This window comes from Lynx rufus, unplaced genomic scaffold, assembly GCF_022079265.1.
Source record: "Lynx rufus isolate CCGP_SWC_20201006 ecotype Redwood Valley unplaced genomic scaffold, mLynRuf1.p SCAF_20, whole genome shotgun sequence".
Lineage (NCBI taxonomy): Eukaryota > Metazoa > Chordata > Mammalia > Carnivora > Felidae > Lynx > Lynx rufus.
In genome coordinates, this window is record NW_025814835.1 from 29,242,451 (window position 1) to 29,264,251 (window position 21,801).

Sequence of the window (21,801 nt, forward strand, 5' to 3'; positions counted from 1 at the left end):
AAATAATTTAACCGCTTTTAGGAAGAAACTCATACTTGAGACAGCATTTTTGACAACTGATTGAAAATGTTTCCATTGGCAATTTTGTTACTGAAAATGATATATTATAACCTATAAGATTCCTTAGATCTGCAAATTAAAAAATCTTGTAAACAGAGTTAACCTCCAAATGAAGAGTTTCAGAGATTTGAACTCATGAAACAATGCAATGCCTTTTGACATGAAAGACCATCTGATTGTCAAGGAAGTTGGTTAGACCAATTTCAACCACCTTTGCTTAACTGATGGATGGGACTGAAAAAAACAGTACATAAAACCTTGGATTGCAAGTAAGTAACTTGTTTTGGGAGTGTTCCACAAGACAAGCAAACACTTCTAATACATTTTAACTTGATAAACAAGCTATGTCTTGCAGTAGGAGTAGTACAATGTGAGGGTGAATGTCATGAGCCCATGGTTCTTTAAATTAGCTTTGATACACAAGTGCTTTGGATTACAAGCATGTTTCTGGTACAAATTATGCTCACAAACCAAGGTTTGTTATGCTCATAAAAACAAGGTTTTACTGTATTCTGATTTAAGCAAAATGCTGCACTTTGTCTTCTTGGATATATGTTTATGTGAAATACCCTTTCAATCTACAACATCTACTAATGAGTATTGAAACAAACTAAATTTGGAATCAGAGCTTCAAATTGGTTTATCACAAGTGTTAAAAAAAAAAACACACAAGGTTTTCAAAAGGAAATATTCAAACTCATTTAGTTGGCCCTCCCAAAACATTTTTAGAAATATTAAAATGAGTGTAAAATTTTGACAACAGTGAAAATATTTTTGTTTCCTTAATACAAAGTTAAATGAAATTTAAAATTATTTTAACAATATGATTTCAGATTTAGCTCAACATTTCAAAGTTTATATTTAAAATTTTTTTTAATGTTTACTTACTTTTGAGAGGGAGAGAGAGACAGAGAGTGAGCAGGGAAGGGGTGCAGAGAGAGGGACACACAGAATCCGAAGCAGGCTCCAGGCTCTAAGCTGGCAACACAGAGCCCAACACGGGGCTCCAACTCACCAATGGGGAGATCATGACCTGAGCCGCAAGTTGGACACTTAACTGACTGAGCCACCCAGAAGCCCCCAAAGTTCATATTTTAAAATATGAGTGTGTATATTCTGAATAGTGTTTACATGGAATTAACTGTTCAAAAGTATGTTAGTGATATCACCACATGATCAAAAATTTGGGCTGCTTTAAAGTTGCCCTTTCTGTTTCTAAACCCCTGAAGAGTTTATTCACTCAGTATTTAATTCTAGAAGATCTTAACTTTCCATGTGCGTAAGAAGCATTAAAACTTCTCAAAGACAGACCACACGTGTTCTTCATACACCTTGTGACAAAGAGCGTGGTGTCTTTTTCACAGTAGATTCTTGCTTAATATATCTTGCTGGATTATTTCACATCATAAGCTCCTAGAGACTAAAGTCTGGGTATCAATAATCTTTATATTCCCTGGAGCAGCTTTAATTGAATTGCATGTAATTCCATGGCAGTTGGAACAGTGTCCTATCCATGGAGAGCTTCTACAGTAAGGTTGGAGGCAGACCTGGATGCCTCTTGGTTAGTCATTTCTGAGCTCCTGTTCCCTAGGTTTTCAGCATCCTTGACTTCTCTGACCACAGGGAAATAACGCCAGTCATTTCATGAGGTGAGCTTTGGGAGAACCACTTGTGGCTTTGGACAGATAAAGGCAGTGGTAACTCATCTCCAGAGAGAAAAGTGCACAGAGGAAGAATGCAGCTAGGTCCCTCAGGGAGCCTCTAGGGGAGGTAACCAGGACTTGGTCAGGCCTAAGAAAGCTAGGTGAAGGGAGAGAGCTCAGAGATCAGGAGATGAACAACAGAGGCGATTTTCTCTGTCTCTAAGGCACACTGGGCATATTCGTTAGTAGGAACTGCCCCGGAAGGGGTCACAGAAGAGTTTCAAAGCTGGGAGTCTTTCTGGGCATGATGCTTATTAGGGCCACAGTGGCTTCCCAGGCTTTTGGCGAGGAATGAACTGTAAGTGGTGGCACTCTTAAACTGGGAAATATGAAGGCCATTTAGGCTTACTCTGTTTCTTTCAATTAACTTTGGCTTTTGTCTGTTGCATGTGGCTCAAGCCCCAGCAGACTGAGTAGACAACTTGAGAGGCTGGATAGAAATGCAGTTAACGCCAAAAAGTTTGACGCTACATCTGCTGAGTCTCACAGCATGCCAGGTGGTCACACGGCGGGGGTGGTCACACCCTCTCAAAGGCCTCTTTATATTTCTTTTTCCCTTCCTCTCCAACGTGGCATAACTGTATCCTTAACCATAAATACCATCCCTTATATAATACACCAATTATTGTAGCTGTGTGTTCATACTTGATTGTGAGAGATTTTCTCGTTTAAATTTTGAAAAAAAAAACAAGAAAAACAGGGAACAAAGAATAATGTGGCAAATATGATTTCATGAAAACATTTACATTTTTAATATTTAGGCTCAGATAAAATAAATCCTGTTGACCATGCTAGAGCTTTAGGAATTCTGTCAAATAGTAGGTATCCGTGCTTTATTTTTCTTCCTAGTTTTAATAATTGCATTTGTTTACTTAAATCCTCAGGCTTGTTATTTATGATCTGATAGAAAACACTGCCTGGGATGTTGTAAGAATAAGGTTCTAGTCTAGACTTTGCACTCCTCAGTTCTGTGTTTCTAGACAAATTCTTGACTCCTTGGCAGGACCCTTACTTGTAAAAAAAAAATTAAAAAGTCATATACCTCCAAGTCTTCTCTGTTCCAGGTAAGACATCCTTACTTCCTTCATCTGCATTTCATATGAAATGAATTCTAGACTATGTTCCATTTTGATCCTGTTCCTCTGGAGATTTTAGTGTCTGTCAAATCTCATCTTAAATTTTGGTGCCTGGGATTGAACTGATTTTCCAAGTATGAAATGATTATGCAGAAAGATTGGGGTGATTAATTTCTGTGATCAAGGCACTACTACACTTCCGTTAATGAGAACTACATAAAAAATAAATAAATAAAACCTGCAAAGTTGTTTTTTCTCCCCCAGCAACATCACACTGTTGGCTCATATTAAATAGAAGCTCAATTAACTCCCTTAAATGCTTCCATATAAACTGCTACCAAACCTGGCCATTGCTGTGTGGAATGGGTTTTTGAGCTTAAATACAAGCTTTCTATTTAAATCTGCAAAGTTTTATTTTATTGGTTTTCATCCAGTGTTCTAGTCTGTTGTGAAAGTTTTGAATCTTAATTTTGTTTTCTCAGAGACTGCCCAGATTTGTAAAATTTACAGAGGGTTTGAATACCCTCAGAGTTAATAACTGTCCCTTTATCTCCTTCTGGGCATGATTCGTGTGACCCAAATATACGCTATTGCTTTTCTCTTTATTTAAGTTTTTCAAGAAAAAAATGGTAATTTACACACACACACATTCACACACACACACACACACACACACACACACACACACACAAATCCCTGTATTCATCATAAAAACAACAAGGAATTTATACCCATTGCTTTAGACTTTCACGTATTTTTGTGTCTGTCTGGTCAGTAGATGATGGATGTGCTACAGAAACAATGAATTTGCATTGCCTACAGGTGTGTGCCCAACTCTATTATTTCTGAGAGAGAGGATATTGCATCTGATGTTGGATTGGGTGGGGATGGGGAGTCTTACATTTTTCTTTTATCCACAGGCAATTCTCCTGCCCTAGTGAGAAAAGAAAAGAAAGGAAAAGAAAAAAGAAGAAACAAAACAATAGTCAGTATGCATCCAGTGCCTTCTAATTTCTGCTGGAATTCAGTTTAATTGGATATTCCTCTAAAAGCCACCGAGGACTCTCATTTCAATATTAATCTTTTTGGTCCCCTCTACATTGCTTGTATCTCTCTGACAGCATTTCATATAGTCTGTCCTGTGTTAAGATTATGGGATCAATCTGCATTTCTCTCTCCTTTTAAATTATGTTTTCTTAAGGAACAAGGACCATGCCTTATCCGTTCTCATTCATTCTTGGAAGAAGCATTGACTAAGCCCACTCTGTGCCAGGCTCTGTGTTAGACACGCCATTCCATGGCTTCCTCCCCCATGTGACCAGTACAGAGTTCAGCTGACTTACTTGAATTGAAATCAATCTATGTGACTTGACCTAAACCAACACTTACTGTCTGTTTTGTAAAGGCTGTGTGTGAAATATGAAAGGATTTATTGAAGGGGATCCAAATCACTGTAAATTAAATTAGATCTTCACATATTTCAGCTGTTCCCTACTCTCCTCAGAGCACCATTAACTGTCTGAAGGATCTAAGCTATGACCATAGCACTGAAGTACTGTGAAATATAGACTGATATCCAAACCACTCCATAGACATGCAGATTCAATGACAAAAATAAGTTTGGAATTTATTAAGTGCCTTTAAGAAAAGCAGCTTGAACATTTAAGCCCACAGATTGATTAAAATGATGGGGCTCCTGAAAAAGGGAGACATTTTTACGTATTATATTTTACTTAGCTACCATCAAAAATAGGAGCCAGAGACAGAGAGGAACAGAGAGACAAGAGAGACAGAGAGACAGGAAGAGAGAGGATGAATGGTCTTTTCATTGCTGAACATTTGGATCAGAATTAAATGGTATATTGTGGGGGAGTGGTCATATGCTGTCTTGGCAAATACCTATACATTCAAGTTCTAAGCACTATGCCAGTAGTGTGTGTGTTTTTTTTTTTTTAATTTTTGCATTACCTTTTTTTTTTTTCCCAAATATAAGCTTGGACAGACTCAAGACAGCAAATACTTCTTCCTCAGTTTAAGATTTGACAATTTAAGAGGAAAAGGCTCATTCATCATCTTTCCCTTTTAGAGACCATAAATTATTGGCTCATATACCATGTGGCTTGGATTCTAGGAAAAGTTAGTGTAAACAAACCCAAGTTACAATGCGCGGAGTAAGAGAGTGAGTCATAAACAGAACACAGACATATGCTCTCATATAAATAAGGGCTTGGATCATCAGCTTCCCAAAGTCTGCTTCCCATTAATTACACAACAAAATGAACTTTCCATATGTAAAGCCCAAATCACTTAACTCTGGCAACACGCATGAGACAAAGACCAGGATTGTGGCTTAATATTTAGGCACTAACAAACCTGGATTTTCAAAATAAGAAAAGTCCTCTCAAAATATCTTCAGGTATTGGAAGGCAAGAAAATTCCTTGGAGGAGTGTTTTTGAACATTGAAACTATACCTCGCAACCCAGGAACACTGCATGAGGCTGGCCTGCATCCCCCGCTGAATTTAAAGGTAATATCAGGCTTACTCTCTTTTGTTCTCAGCTCTCTCATCTTTATGGGGCAAGCCCTGGGTCCAGGCCACACAGGGTGTTCAGACATTGCTGGGATCATTGAACAGTTGAAATTCCCTCCATTAGTACCTTCTCTCTGTCTTTTGAAACTGCACATGGCGTGTTTCCTCATTATTGTGAGAAGGCTATCTGGTCTCTCTTAGTTGAAAGCGCTATCAAGGAAACATGTAACAATTGCTGGGGAAGAGGATTCAACAGGTGGAAGCCACTGAGTTCTCTCCTTGTGTTCCTTTCAAAAGCAGACATCATAAAAAAAAAAAAAAAAACTAACAGAGTTAGTTACAAAGGACATTTAAGTAACAGATGTCACATTGTAGGAGCCCTGGGTGGGGGAGGGGAGGGGAGAACAAGGACTTTCATTCTTTGCTGGGGAGGTGTGCAGCGTCTTTGATTATTCATTTACTCAACATTTACTTTGGTAACAACAACTTTGTATCATACCATGGAGTTTACAGGTAAGACGATACAAGGTAACATTCCTGCTATCATGTGAAAGAGAAAGGGGAAGAAATGAACATTTTGGGGGAAACTACAGTGCAGTTTGCAGTATCTCACATGCATCCTCATTTAATTGTGGTCGCAACCACATGAGAACATTACTGCCTCTGCTGTACAGAGATGAAAACCGGGACCTCAGAGGTTAAATCGTTTTCCCAAGGGCACACATCTTAGAAGTGATGGACTGAAGGATGCAAGCAAGGGCTGCCCTATTTCAAAGCCAGTTTCAAACCATATTTCCTTAAGAAAGTGAAGAAGACAGGGAGCTAGATAGAGTGAGAAAGCCTGGGTTTCCCTGTTACTTTTCTACTATTGACTGCATCAGAGTGCCAAATTTCTCTGAATTTCACAATCTCAAAGGCCTCCTCCAACCTCCAAATTCCATAGTTAAATAACACAAGATGTTACTACAGACTATTCCTGCTACTTCTGCTAGATTAGGAGTTCCTGCACATTGTTTTGATCCTGTTACTTTGTCCAGTCCAAATGCCTTTGATGGCTCCCTGTAGGGGGCCAGGCTGCCAGTATAATGAGTGAAGTTGGTCAGGACCCTGAAGGAAGATCCGGGGAAGCGTGGGGTGGGCCGGGGGAATAAGAAATGAAAGAGAATATAGCCCATCTAACGGGGCTGAGGTTATTTTGTATCAATCAGTTGTTGCCAGGTAGGAACCTGAGCCCAAAGTTAACCAGATAGTCTGAATTTCAAAAAGCCAAAACTCTTGATTATTAGGTAAATCCGTTGTTCACAAACTGAGTTTTTAAAAATGTATAACCCCCTGTAAGCCAATCAGAGTACAACTGCAGATAGCTATTGGCCCATGGCTGCTATTTTGCGATCACTGCCTCTCAGAAGGTTTACTGTGCCTCATTCTAGAATTTCAGGTTCTCCATAGTCTGACCCCAAATCTCTCTTCCAGCCTCACTGGTCATTATTTCCACACATACTCCTATCTCAGAGACATTGTAAACCTGTCCCTCTGCTCCCATCTGCTTATTTAATTCAATCCATCCCCAGAAAGCTCTTTCAGTCCTTCTCTTCCCAGATTATTTTACCATATCCCCCAATCTCCTCTAGTACCATTTGGTTGGAAATTCATAACTTATCCATTGCTCAGTGATATCTCTGTTAGGATCTGAGATTGTTATTCAGCCTCTTCACTTGTTAATATTATTTGGTCATCTCATGTTTTAGAGTCTGGCCTTCCCAAATAGCATGAAAGTTCCCTAGGGCAGGGGTTAATCGTATATGTATCAGTGTGGCAGATACTTAAAAAAATATTTGACAATTGTAACAAAGCCTTACAAAAGTTCCAGTAAGATGAACTTGATATAGCATTTAACACCCTCATGGGTGTTTTGGGAGGCTTTGACTGTGCCCTGAGATATAAAGGTATTTGGAGCAGTGAGTGAGGAAAAAAATTCTAAAGATAGTTAATGGATGTTATGATTTGAATCATAACATGACTAAATTATGACTTAATATGCTTAAATCATTACAGGGCATGACTTCATTCTTGACATGAGAGGGGTCAAGATATAGTGATATATTGTTTCAAATATGTGATTGGTGTTTTCATCTGCTATTTCATTTCTTTTGCACCATGGCCTAAAGGTCAGAAATCACTTTTCCCATTTCACTGATGGGGAAACTGAGACTCACAAGTCTCAGAAGGCTCAGCGACTTAACTAAGAGAATTAGTAAGTTCTGAAAAGCTGTATGATAACCCTGGTCCTTGAATTCCGAATCCACTTTCCACTACATATCCATGTGGTGGCCAGGAGTCCAGGTTTCCTAATTCCTACTCAGGCCAGATCTGTAGTTCATTTCACCTCTCTGGGTTCAATTTTCTTATCTCTGCCATGAAGGGATTAGTGGAAAGCCCTTCCATGCGGTCTAACCCAGTCTTGTTTGGTCGGACTCCAGTTTATGCAACAAGAGAAGGAGATTCCCTGGGAGGATGCTGGGGTATTATTCTAGTTGCTTCCAAAGGTGGAATGGAGGGGGCTGACCGGTGAGGGATAGTGCGGTCAGCCTGTCTGTCTGCCACGTCTGTTTTATAATCCTTACTCTCTTTTCCCTCACTGCCTCCTTTCTCCCTATCCCTCTTTCTCTGTCTCTTCTCTGCTGTAGACAGACTATAGCCTGCCTGGACCACTAAAGATCATTCTTAATGACAGTCATTACACAGTTCTTCTACGTTGCCTGAGGCCATTTCCACAGCAATGAGCAGGAAAGACCTCGCCTCCGTTCTCAACAGCTGGGCACAGTATGCCAACTTCACTGGAACCAAGAAGTTTTTCAAAAACTCTCCATTAATTACAGGAAACCCAAAGCACTGTCCCCCCTTCTCATTAACACAGTTGCTTTCAGTGGCCACTAAATTATCTCGCCACCATTAAACCAACAATCTAATTAGACCTGTGGAAATGGAAAGAGCCCGTGAATGAGGAAGGCACACCACTTTCATCTCAAAACTGATCATAAAATATTTGTGCCCTTTCGTTCTTGGCCACATAAAATCTCCCCCTAGAAGAGTCTCTTTTCACTCTCTTCGATTTATAAAGAGGAGCTTGAATATTTGATATAAAATGAGTATCTTAATAGAAATCGCTTCATGTATGGGAGGTTTTCTTTCCCGCATTTCGCTGAGCACGGTGTCCTCATTACAATAATCGCACCTGACTCCCCCTGCGTGTGATGCCTCACAGCCAAACCTCCCACTGGGCTTCAATGGAGGTGTGAATGATACCATCACTGGGAAGAAGATAAAATGTATTATTATCATTACTCTATTTTTAAGAGGGTCTGACTGTGGCAAGAGGTGGTTGGGAAGCATAATCTGTACGAAGCATTCAGAGAAGATAAATTGAGTTAAGTTCCTCACAGACACAGCACTTTCAAACCTGTTATTACACCTTCAGTCTTTCCTAAAATCTCAACTCTGGAGGGGGAAAAATAGTTAAATCAAGTCCAGGCATGTTTATTGAGTATTTACGATGTACCCAGCACCTTGCAAGGTTCTTGACACCCGAATATGATTATAAGTTGCTCAACAGCCTGGCTTTTGCTTCTCTTATTTTCATCCCATATAACAACACAAGGTTTTGGGGATTTGTGAGATACTTGATACTCACTGAAGGGGGCAAACCTGAAATAGGAAATATGATTGTTGCTCTTGGGAAGCCAATACTCTGGGCACAATGCAAGACTATTATATATAAAATAATTAAATTACAGCCTAGCTTTCCATTGAGTGGCTCATCCCCCAAATATCATAGAAGAACTGAATGAAGGGAGACACGTGTACAAGTCCCTCCTTCTCCTCTCGGAATAAAAACACACTCGTGTATTATGTATACTGTGCCATATAGGCTGACTCTTTAACTTGAAAATAATCTTGCCTTGTGAATATCCTGGTGGATTATCCAGGACCTGGTCTGCCATTACTGAACAAAAGATTCTGGAGGCCCTGGAGGTCCCTTTCAGGTAGCTGCTTCTGCTGACTATTCTTTGGATGGTTTGCGGTTTCTGGTACTAATGGAAAATAAAGGCAAATCATTGTCTCTCAACTTGAATGAATATAATTCTGAGGTATGTATTTTCATGCACCAGATGGTTTTATGCAGGAAAAAGTTGTTGTTCTGTTCATTTTGACTAATATTTAATGATTATCTATTGTTTGCCCACCTGGGTGCTAGGTACTGGGATTTTAAAGTTGAGTAGGATCTGACAATAGGGGAAGGGACAGTCCAGCATGGGGCACAGGCATGAGCACAGACACCATATTAAATACAGGAGTCAATTATCAATGGGCTTATAATAGGGGGTCATGGAATATAGAAAATGTGGCATAGGGAAGGATTCGTAGAGTTGAAGTCACCATGCTCTGTATTGAAGAATGGTAATGAATTAGCCATCTGTATGGCTTGAAGGGTGGGTGAAGGGAGAGGGGAACATCCCGCATGGAAAACAGATAATCACTTACTGGCAATGACAATAATAACCACAGCAGTGGCAACAGTGCTCATTTGCTAAACTCTTGTTATGTGCCAGGCACTCTGCTAAGATTTTCACAAGGGCTATCTCATTTATTCCTCACCACAATCCTCTTACACTAGGTAGTATGCTTTCCTCCATTTTACAGATGTGAGCATTGAGGACCAAGATCAGCCAGCGGTCAAGTGTAGCACTGAGATCTCAGTGTAGATGATCTGAAGCAAGGATATATGCGTTCCAGTAGAGCAGTGCATGGCCCATGTGTGGTGTGAAGAAAAATGGGCCAAACGTAGAAACAAGGCAAATGGAAGGGTGCGTGTCTTTCTGGATTCCTAGAGTACCATTTTACAGGCCTGCCCCCATGATTAATTACCTAGGGAAATGCAGCTTTGTTGCATTTGCTACCCATTACTGATTGCAGGCCCAGACTCTGCCAGGAAATATGTTAACTGGAAGATTTTTGCTCAAAAAATATGCAAATGATTTCTGACTGGTAGCAAAGATAAGCCCAGAGGTTATGGTTTTATTGCCCATTAGGACATTAACTGAGCCATCTCGCTTGATGTTCTTTCTTCAGTGCTTACATTCCTATAATGTCCTGTCCCTCTAATTCTTCTCTGGATCAGCTTTATCACCATGTTGGTTTCCTCATTAAAGAGTTGAGTGAATTTTTGACCTGAGTTTTTAGTTTTTTGAAAATCACACTCTTACTGTAGGATTCCCAAGGAGTTTGGTGCTGGCTAACATTTAAGGAGATGTGGTTGGAGCAGAAGAGGCAGGGGGTAGATTCTGGAGTGTTTGGTGCTTCTCTAGGACGCTTGTAGCTTTGGCCATGGGGACAGCTCAGCTGCTCTAGAGGTCCGTATCAAATCAGAAAAGGGCTTGTTTCTTCCTTATGGGGCAAAAATAAAAATAATTTTTGGAGGTTTTTCGGAAGGCCTTTGGTGTGATGGGATCTTCAAGGAAGCGCAGAAGTTTCCAATCCTACTGGGTCTCTTCATGGCCCAGAGCCAAGGGGAGGGGGCTTTTCATGAGCCTCACATTCAGTAGAGGTCTCCAGGCAAACAGACTCATTCTGTGCTGCTTCAACATGGGCCCATAGGCAGCACTTTTCAGGCAATTTGAAGAATTCATTTTTTAATGACATTTAAATGTTTAAATGTCATTTAATTAATTTTTATGTTTATTTTTGACAGAGAGAGAGAGAGAGAGAGCACGTGCACAAGCATGAGTGGGGGAGGGGCAGAGAGAGAGGGAGACAGAATCCCAAGCAGATTCCACACTGAGAGCACAAAGCCAGATGCTGGGCTCAAACTCATGAACTGCGAGATCAAGACCTGAGCCGAGGTCAGGAATCAAACGCTTAAACGGACTGCACCACCCAGGTGCCCCCGAACAATTGATTTTTAAAAATAAAGCTTTATTTTCTCTACATCTTTTCTGAAGTTTTTCTGCTGTATATTTTAAGTGATTAATCTGGCCTTATAGGAATTTGTTTTACAATTTGAAGACTTCTTCAGTTTGTATACTTATAGCCCTTAGATGTTCCAAATCCTATTAACTTGCATATTTATTTGCTCTATTTTGGTTGTTTGAAAGACAAGGCTTTTGGCTGAATTGATTCGCTATTTTGGCTAGGAGCGTCAGAGGATGATTCCACGTAGGTTCAAAGCACATAAAAGAAATAATTTTACAATTCTTGCAAAGGAATTTGTTGCTTTTTGCATCTGAATATTATTTCATTACTCTGGGACCCTCTCCATTGATAGCAGTTGGTTAACTACAAAGTCAGAAATGCTAGAATTTGGTGGTCAGAAGCAATTTTCATGATTATTTTGCTCCAGCCACTAGAATACTGGATTTCTTTCTAATTCCATTAGAGTTAAGAATGTATTCTTTTATTTGTGAATGTAACTTTTCTTTTTTTTTTTAAGATCTATTTATTTATTTAGTTTGAGAGAGAGAGAAAGAGGGAGTGTGAGCAAGATAGGGGCAGAGACAGAGGGAGAGAGAGAGAGAATCCCAAACAGGCTCCATACTACCAGCACAGAGCTCAACGCGGGGCTCAGTCTCAAGAACTGCCAGATCATGACCTGAGCCAAAATCAAGAGTCAGGGGGCGCCTGGGTGGCTCGGTCGGTTAAGCGTCCGACTTCGGCTCAGGTCATGATCTCGCGGTCCATGAGTTCGAGCCCCGCATTGGGCTCTGTGCTGACAGCTCAGAGCCTGGAGCCTGCTTCGGATTCTGTGTCTCCCTCTCTCTCTGCCCCTCCCCTGTTCATGCTCTGTCTCAAAAATAAATAAATGTTAAAAAAAATTAAAAAAAAAAAAGAGTCAGATGCTTAGCCGACTGAGACACCCAGGTGCCCCTATGAAGGTAACTTTTCAGTCTTAAGGTTTTGCATCTTGATTACAGGTATCTGTCAGTTCTGATGGGGCTGATAGTTGGTTAAACGGCTTGCCTAATATCAGTCTTTGCCTTCAGAAGCAAAATGTCTAAGCATTTAATACACTTGTGAAATTTATTTATTTTTTTGTCTTTTACAGGTAGTTTATTTTTTAATTTTGTAATTATTATTAAAGTTTTTATTTAAATTCCAGTTAGATAACAGTGTAATATTAGTTTCAAGTGTACAATATAGTGATTCAACACTTCCATACAACACCTGGTGCTCATCATGGCAATCGTACTCCTCTTTAACCCCCTCACCTATTTTACCCATCCTCCCACCTGATATTTCTGCTTAGGTTTTGGTAGGTTTTTTTTCTTTTTCTTAATTTCTAAAGCCTTATTCATTTTTCAGAGACAGAGACAGACAGAGCATGAATGGGGGAGGGGCAGAGAGAGAGGGAGACACAGAACCTGAAGCAGGTTCCAGGCTCTGAGCTGTCAGCACAGAGCCCAATGCAGGGCTGGAACCCATGAAGTCGGATGCTTCACTGACTGAGCCACCCAGGTGCCCCTAGGTTTTGGTACTTTTAAACAAAGATCACACAGTTTTAGAGAATAATGGATTAGGCTTGATAGGAAACAGATACAAACCAGGAGCTTTGCTCCTCTGCTTTCTTCTGTTAGCTCTAGCCCAGCCACACCTTGAACAGTTAAGATTTGATGATAACAACCGTGATAACAACACATCTTTTTTTTCTCCTGGGATTTAAGATGAGAGGATATCTAGTGTGAATCAGTGTGTGTGTGTGTGTGTGTGTGTGTGTGTGTGTGTGTGAGAAAGAGAAAGAGAGAGAAGGGCACAATGGATATGCTTGCGCATTTTTCCATCATTATGACTAGTCTTTCAGGTGCAGGACTACAGAGAATTTATTGGTGTTTTACTGAGTTTATAAATAGAGTTTATAAATAGATTATAATCTATTTAATAATATAGTCTCATGTTAAATACAAAGGTGGGGGAGTGTGTTTCAGTAGTGAAATCACACATTTTCTACACGTTGCATGACCTTCCTGAGAAGTTAGTTCAATATGTAGGAAAACAGAAAAATTAGCCTGACTTATTGAGGTATGGATTATCTGATATGGTTATTAAATCATGATTGGGACAGTGCAATAGAAGTTATTTCAAATTATGCATCACTTTGAACAAACTTTATTGAAGCCTTTACTGCATTAACCCTAATTACTCACAATAATGACGCAGTGCTCCCTTGAATCAGACCCTTCACTGTGGCAGGGGACTGTGGCTGATCGATAGCTATTGAGCAGTTTGATCACGAAGGCTGACCTGCCGGAGCACCGGTGGCAGCCACGGCCATCCCTCCTTCCCGGTAGCTCACAAACTGACATGTTCTCAGTCTGGCCTCCCTCTCCCGCAGCTCGTCTTCTGCCTCTTCCTCCAAATCAATAACTTCATAATCAGCATGCTTCCCAGACTCCGAGAAGCTAAAAATTGCCTTAAACAAAACACACCCTCCCCCTTAACCCCCACCCCCATCCACCCACACACACACACACTTGAGCTAGAAAAGACATGTTTTTTAACTTCTGACCATATGCATTTCTCCCACATTATAATGTTGATAAAATAAGGTGAGAAATGTCCCCCCCCCTTTTTTTTTAACAAAGATCACCTATTTGAAAAAATACTGTTAGGACTATAGACTGATTAATTATTTGGCAAGTATTTACCAACAGCCTACCACATGTCCATCAAATGTTTTCCATTTGGTTGTTAACTTCCAAGATGGAGCATGTTTTTCTCAGATGTCTCCCACCATGTTTAGTGCTATGTAAGTACACAGCTACCGTCTCACAATGATTCATTTCACTCAGTGATTACTTATTCAGTGTCTACTACGTGTCAGGGGCCTGTACTAGATAGGTTAGTATTTATTGTTATTATTTTTATTTCAGAGAGAGGCAGAGGGAGAGAGAGAGAGAGAGAGAAAGAGAGAGAGAGAGAGAGAGAGAATATCCCAAGCAGGCTCTATGCTCAGTGCAGAGCCTGATGTGGGCTCAATCCCACTACCTTGGGATCAGGACCTGAGTTGAAAGCAAGAGTTGGATGCTTTACTGACCCAGCCAAGCACCCTGTAGCATTCATTCATTCTTTTAAAAGGAAAGGAATTTCTAATTAATTGAATTCTTTCAGTATATATATTTTTTATCTCAATACAGGATTTCTCAAATTAGTTTTTTTTTCCTTTTTTTAAAAATTTTTTTTTTCAACGTTTATTTATTTTTGGGACAGAGAGAGACAGAGCATGAACGGGGGAGGGGCAGAGAGAGAGGGAGACACAGAATCGGAAACAGGCTCCAGGCTCTGAGCCATCAGCCCAGAGCCCGACGCGGGGCTCGAACTCCCGGACCGCGAGATCGTGACCTGGCTGAAGTCGGACGCTTAACCGACTGCGCCACCCAGGCGCCCCAGTTTTTTTTTTTTTTTTCTAAGACACTTAGTTTTATTCTATTTTCCTTTCTCCTCCCTCAGCCCTTGTCTGGATCTTGAAAACCATTCTGTGAAAAGGATGACCTATTGAAAACAGGCCAGAAGTACTTCTAAGTTTCCTTGCTTATGGCCAAAGATGAAAAAGGCATTCTAAAGAAAACAAAAATGAATTGTCTCATCACAAATATATATGACTAATGCAGAAGCATACAACTAAATGAAATCAAACCAAGATACTATTTACTGCCTTTCTACTGTGTGCTTTCCCATAGTTAAAACATCAAATGATGAGTTTTTCCTCACTATTCCCTAAAAGAAGTAGGGATCCATAATTAGGGAGAAAGAAATCTGCCTTTTCTAATGTTGAGCCTGTGATAGAAGTGAGATTCCACTGGAAATCAGGCAGTAAATCAAGAAGTTTGGGTTCTAATCCAATTGCATGACCTCAGGCAGATCTCTGAATCTCGGGAGCAATCATGTGTGAATCACATGTGAAACAGGGTATTGGACATGAGCCCAGGCTGTGTGACCCTAACTCTCTCAGGTTTGTGGGAATCCATTTATCTGTGGGGAGTGGAATCTCAGGAAGGTCTGGCCTCCAGCACCTGGGGAAATCTCTGGCTGGTTTTCTCCCCAAAGTTCTGCATCACAGCCTGAGACCCGGAAATGGACCAAATCTGTGAAATTCTCACGAGGGTCTCATTTTAGCACTGCCAAAAATAAACAGCCCATTCCCGCATCCTGAAACATGAGAGCTTTGGCTCAGCTCTGATTACCAGAGAGGCAGGTTTAAAAGTTTAATACCCACCTGGTTTCTACGCCTTTTTGGCATATTTGTAAACAACTGAATGCAAACAGAGGAGGCAAGCCCGTGGAAGCAGGAGGTCCCAAGAACACATTCTCTCACTCTGGATGGAAAGAGCTGAGGGGAGAAAAATGGCGGACCACCTGTCTTTTGCCCCTGGGAAATATCTGTGCTTGGCAAGCAAAGGCGGAAACATACAGGCTAATTTCTAAATCCACGAAGGGAGGTCTCCAGAGCTTAGCCAACAAGGTTGCATAAGTAATTATCTGCGTGGATAGTGCAGACCCCAACCCAAATTTTTCACTCCAGCCAAGTGATCCCTTCTCAGAGTTCCATGCTTGACACCAGCTCCCGTGTCCTGGACTATGTCCACATCACTCCCTCTGCCTGGACGCTTTCCTGCAAAGGTAGCACCATCTGTCAAGTCTCAGATAACTTCTTCCTCATTCACCTACAACTTTCCCTCTGACCTCTTCCTGTTTCACTGCAGCCATCATTTACCTGGCATTTCCACCAAGAACTTTTCACTTCACACCTAGCCTGTGAAAGGTGGGTAGATTCATGATCACTCTTAAGAGACTATCCCATTCCTTCTAAGCGATATTTCTCAAACGGCTGAGGAGAACAGCTCTTCCAAGAGATATTAAGAGCTCTTGCCAGAAAAATGGGTTTTGTGGTCAGACAAGATTGTGAAATTTGGTGTCTCTCCCTCCTGGAACCTCAGAGTACACACTGATCAATTAAAGATCTGAAAAGCCCTATGGAAGAGAAGCAGGTATAAAGCAGCATTCCCTATATTCGCTTAACTATAAAAATAGCTTTTACCGCAAAACACCTACTAATACTTTGCAGAACTCAATTTGGGAAATGTCACTCCAAATATTTCCTACTGCTATTTCAACTGGGTGCATTTTCTAATTACCAATAATTTCCATGAAGGAGGTAGGTATGAAGACAAGTTGAGTTCTCTGTTCAAAGCAACCTGGTCACTTAGAAGATGAGTTTAGAATGAATATCACTAAAGAGTCTCCTTTTGGGCTTCTAAGTATAATAGGCATTTCTAAATACTATGATATGCTTAACATTTACCAATGCATTAATTCCACAATGTGCCATCATTCTGTGTGCCACGAAGATAGCAAGAACCTAAATCATGGCTTCTACCTCTGAGGTATGTACAATTTCATTGTGAGGGAGAAGAAGTTAATGGAAGACAGTTCTGCAGTCTCTGAGTAGGTAGCAAATGCATGGTGCAGACACTGGGTGCTGTGTGCATTCAGAGGAGGCTGGGCTTTGAAGTTCTGTGGGATGGGGAGATGGGGATGGGAGTTGAGGAAGCCTGTCCTCAAAAAAAGGTGTTAAGCCAAGTCCAAGGCCTGCCTTCTTGGAACAGGGAGGCGCTGCCAGGACATTATGTGGGGAGCAGAGGAAGGCAGAGCATCTGGGATGCCTGAATAAAGATTTTATATTTTATCAACTGCTAGTGAGGAGTCTGGTGGCTAATGAGGAATTCATGACATCACGGGGTAGGATGAATCAAGGCCTTGGGGAAACTCTGGTTGCCATCTCTCAACCCCAGTGAGCCAGGGAGCAAATAAAATGCAGTGGTGAAGAGCATGGCTACTAGACCGAAGTTGGAATCCTAGCTGCCCACAGGTGTCTGGGGGCAAGTTTCTTGACTCTTAGCTTCCTCTTCTGAAATGAGGACATAGGTATTTATTTCACAGACTTATTTCATGAGTTACATGAGATAACATATAAAGCCCTTGATGTGGAGATTAGGAATTACTAAGGCTTGATAAAAAATAATTAATACTGCTATCATTCAGTTGCCACTCACAGGCCTCTGCCCCCAGGTCCTGAGCTCATCTCCTTCCTTTCCTTCCACTTGAAATCCAGTGCTGAAGCATTCTCAGTGTCTGTGGGAGGTTGACTACACAGAGAACCTATATGCAACAGCACACGCCCAGTGGGCCTTCCTTCTCCATGCCCACCATCACGGGGATGAACCAAAAGCATTTGAGAAGTGCTCACCTGCATCGGACGTTGCTGCAGAAGCAGCAAGGAGAGATAACACTGGGGTTGGTGGGATTGCAACACTGTCAACTGCGGCTGGCTTCTTCCTGGTCATCATGGTGGACGCAGAGCCCTCGTTCTTACTATGTGGTGCCGTTTGGTCCACTTTTAGGTGGGGACTTGGCATTCCTAAAAGATAATAACCCCAAAGCTTTCAGTTACTTGAAAGGAACAGGAAAACAGACAACAGAAAACCTGAAAGTGAGTTGAGGAAATGGTTAAATCATCTGACCTCCTTCTGGTCCAACAAGAATGAAATTTTAGAACGTGTAAAAAAAATGTTAGCAGCATGACTGGTTTTGGTTTTGTGGCTGAGATTAGTGGTGACAACATTCCAGTTTGGCTGCCTGGAAGTGGGGGCACAGGTCCAACGAAGCAGTAGGATTTAGCAGGTACCCTTTGTCTTCCATGGGTCAAGGAGCGCGTCTTCACAGAGGCTGTGCTGTGTGCGGGGTGTGAAGGGGAGAAGCAGGCCCCACCCTAGCTTCTCATTGCACCTGGCTGGGGAGGCCAGACTAAAGGAGAAGGAAAAATTGGGTAACACATAAAGGCAGGCTTGTGGGTTGTTCATCCTTGGTGCTTGGGGAGTGCTAAGGGGTTAGGGATTAGTGTGGGGAGAAGTTCCAGAGCTCACACTAAAGCACAAGGAAGAGGGAATGGCTTTCTCAGTGCCGAGAAGAGCATATGCTAAGTTATGGCTGGGGAGGAAGTTGACTCAGATGAGAGGTCAGTCTGCTACAGCAGAAGATGCCCTATGGGGTCTGGTGTGTGACGACAGTCAGCAGGCTGAGTGAAAGTTGATTTGGGGGCTTTTCAGGGTCTCTGGTCCTAATAAGCATCATAAGTCATGTCTTTGTGATGCTGAAAAGAACCCCTGTGAGGTACCTCTGTAAAAGGGCCTGGACATTTACTCTACAACAAACTGTAAGAGCTATTCTGGAACCTTGCTTCCTGGGATCGAATCCAGGCTCTCTTATTTCTTAGCTGTGCGATCACAAGTGAGTTACTTAACCTCTCTAAGCTTTAAGATTCCTTACCTGTACAAACGGGGCAGAACAGTATAACCTCACAGGGGTGGTTGAGAGCATCCCTGAGTCAATTAATGTAGGGTGCTTACCACAGTGCCTGGCACACAGTCCATGACATAGAAGTGCTTCCTGCTACTATTTATTATTCCTATAATTACTACGGCCAGTACTGTAGCCTGCTGCTTCCTCAGGGCAACTGAAATCAGCTGGCAAATCTGCTCTCTTCTCTGACTTGACCAAGGATCTCTGGGCACCTTCAATAGCGCTGGCTGCCGAAAGGTGACTCTCCAACTCATCCAAGCCTAAGTCCAGAGGCTAGGGGTATCTGATCCAATGGTCATCTACACAGAGTTTCTTCATTTCTAGGCTACCTGCCACCCATAGCACCAGCAACAAATGAGGCTTTATCACAAGAGTTCTTGACCCTTTGGTTCCAACCCAACCAGCTTGAGTTGTTCAGTCCCTCTCCCAGAGAAACATTCTGTCACCACCACAGTAAGGCCAGCTCAGGTAGGCCTGATGGCAGCCCAGTGAAGTGTGTAGCACGGAAGTTACTATTTGCTTAATTTGGCAGGTGAGGAAAACACATTTCTGAGTGCTTAAGAGAAAACTGAATAAACTGACACAGCCCTAATGTCAGAGCTGGGATTTTGCAAGCAGCCAGATGCTAAATCCTGGACCCATGGATCATCCTGGCCCAGCTGGTCGTCTTCTAACACCTGTGCACCACACCACCCTAGTCTGCCGACAGCATAGTTCACATTGAGGGTGCACAGGCCCCAGTATCACACCTGGAAAAATCACCCACCTGTAACCATCTGAGGAAGAAAGTCATGATGACATTTTCATTTACCCTACTACTACCGTCCTCCTATTCTCCATCCCGCCCTCTGAAACTCCCCCTCTTGTGCTGCAAATAACAATACCATTTATGCTTCCTTGGATTTTATATTTCATAGCATTTTGACAGTGGAGGTAGACAGACATCAAATCCTATGACAGGAAGATTGCAAGGCATGACCATCAAGAAATCAGGAAGGGCAGCAAACGTGTATAGTATGCCCATCTGAGAGAAATGCAGGCATGTCAGGGATAGGTTAGACACACACATATAACCCAGGTAAAATACATAGAGTCACCCACAAGGGGATATACGCAAACAGTTAACAGTGGTTATTCTCAGGAAGGAGGGCACAGGCAAGATTGGTGAGGAAGAAGAAGGAGTTTTTACTTTTACTCCCTAGCCTTCTTTATTGTTAATGTTTTTTAAACCACAAACATCTTTTTTTTTAATATTTAAAAAAAATTTTAAGGTTTATTTTTGAGAGAGAGAGAGACAGAGCATGAGCAGGGGAGGGGCAGAGAGAGAGGGAGACACTGGATATGAAGCAGGCTCCAGACTCTGAGCTGTCAGCACAGAGCCCAACGTGGGGCTCAAAATCACACACAGTGAAATCACAACCTGAGCCAAAGTCAGACGTTTAATGGCCCCTAAACCACACACAACTTAAATTCTTTTTCCTTTGAGAAAATAAAAAGACTTTGGGCGAAAATCTAGAAGTCTACCAGAGCATGGGCTTTGGGGTAGAATGATATGCTTGACCAACTGGCAGCTAACAATCTGAACTGGGGACAGCACGCCCGGTCTGATGGGGATCCCCCATTTCGGTGCTCTCTACCACCAATGTCATGCTCCCATTCAACAGATGCAGGTGTGCCTTTCCATAGCACGCCTCTGGAATGCTGAGCCATCAGAGGTCTGGTGGATAACAGGTCCTTTGGAAAAACCCACTGATATGTCGTCTTTGTACCTGTGGACACAGGGTGGGCAGGTAATTCTTTGCTCAAATTATGACATGCTCAGGGAACAAGCCATAAACAGGATTAGCAAGTGGATATTTAACTATCACTTGGGAACAAACTGATTTCAAGTCATTTTCGTTGTACCCATTTTCATGCAAATGTTCACAATCCAAATTAGTCTCAGTCCACATCATTTCATTAAAGTTCATTCGATCATACCTCTATTGGGCATACTTTGCTACTCAAGTGTTTATGTTAAAAGTAATAAAATGACACTTAGAAACTCTATAATTCAAATTGTCACTATTTAGCTGTCTTGAAAACCCTAGATAATTCAGGATTTTCTAGATTATAGTACTGTTTGTTAGTTGCCATCCAATGAATTTGAAAACCAATTAGGAAAAAAAAAAAAAGAAAGAAAAAGAAAAAAGAGCCATGACGTTTTCTCAGACATTTTTGGGTTTTGAGAGGATTATGGAAACAATCCCAGAAATAGCATACATGAGCAAGTATATTAGATAAGCTTTCAACAAAGACTAATCTAGCAGCATTTGTAATCCACAAAACCTGCCTGAAAGCACAGGGCTTCGGGGACTGGAATGGGTGACCCCTCATGGGAGAGAGCACTGGGCAGGCGGGCCACCCCACATCTTTGTTTCCCTTCATTCCAGGTGGCAGCTGATGCCCCATGGAGAGGTGCCTAAATGTCCAGACAGGTGTTAAATAGTTCAGAACCAAGTTCTCAGAGATATGGGGTGAGGGCAGAGTGCTGGGGCATTTGGAAAGCTTCTTTTCAGCATGGGCTGGCTTCCTTCTCTCCATGGGAGGGAGATGTCTGAAGCTGGAGGTTCACCATTAAGGAAACCCAGATATTTGCACTGTGCTGACTGAGCCATTGAGACATGTCACTGCGACTTACCCTGGGACCTGAGTAAAGGTGGGCATGGCTTTGATCTGGGGAGGGATTGCTTTTCAATCCTGGACAGCAGACTGTATAGAGAGCACACGTGGTGGATGTGTGTTCAGAACCTCCCTAAACCCCAACACGGGACAAACTGTACTGAGGCTCGCACATTTGGAGGCCAGTACGTTTTTAAAGGAGGAAGTAACAATGCTAATAACTGTGGATCCAACATCTGTTCATAATTAAAAGACAGAGCCAAGAGGAAATTTTTTTAAAAAGTTAAACCTATAGGAAAACATTCTGCTAATAACCTGTTGACCTCTATTGATACATTTTTTAAAAAGTCTTTGAAACTGTGC

General features: G+C 41.7%; 1 protein-coding gene across 1 annotated transcript in view; it reads right to left on the reverse strand.

The window, feature by feature from the left end:
* Window positions 1–21,801, reverse strand: part of SETBP1 (SET binding protein 1) — a 356,839-nt gene that overhangs the window by 13,716 nt on the left and 321,322 nt on the right. Inside the window, exon 4 of the mRNA XM_047086210.1 lies at window positions 17,666–17,836. Within this exon, the coding sequence (XP_046942166.1) occupies window positions 17,666–17,836 (171 nt within the window). The remainder of the gene's footprint in view (window positions 1–17,665; window positions 17,837–21,801) is intronic.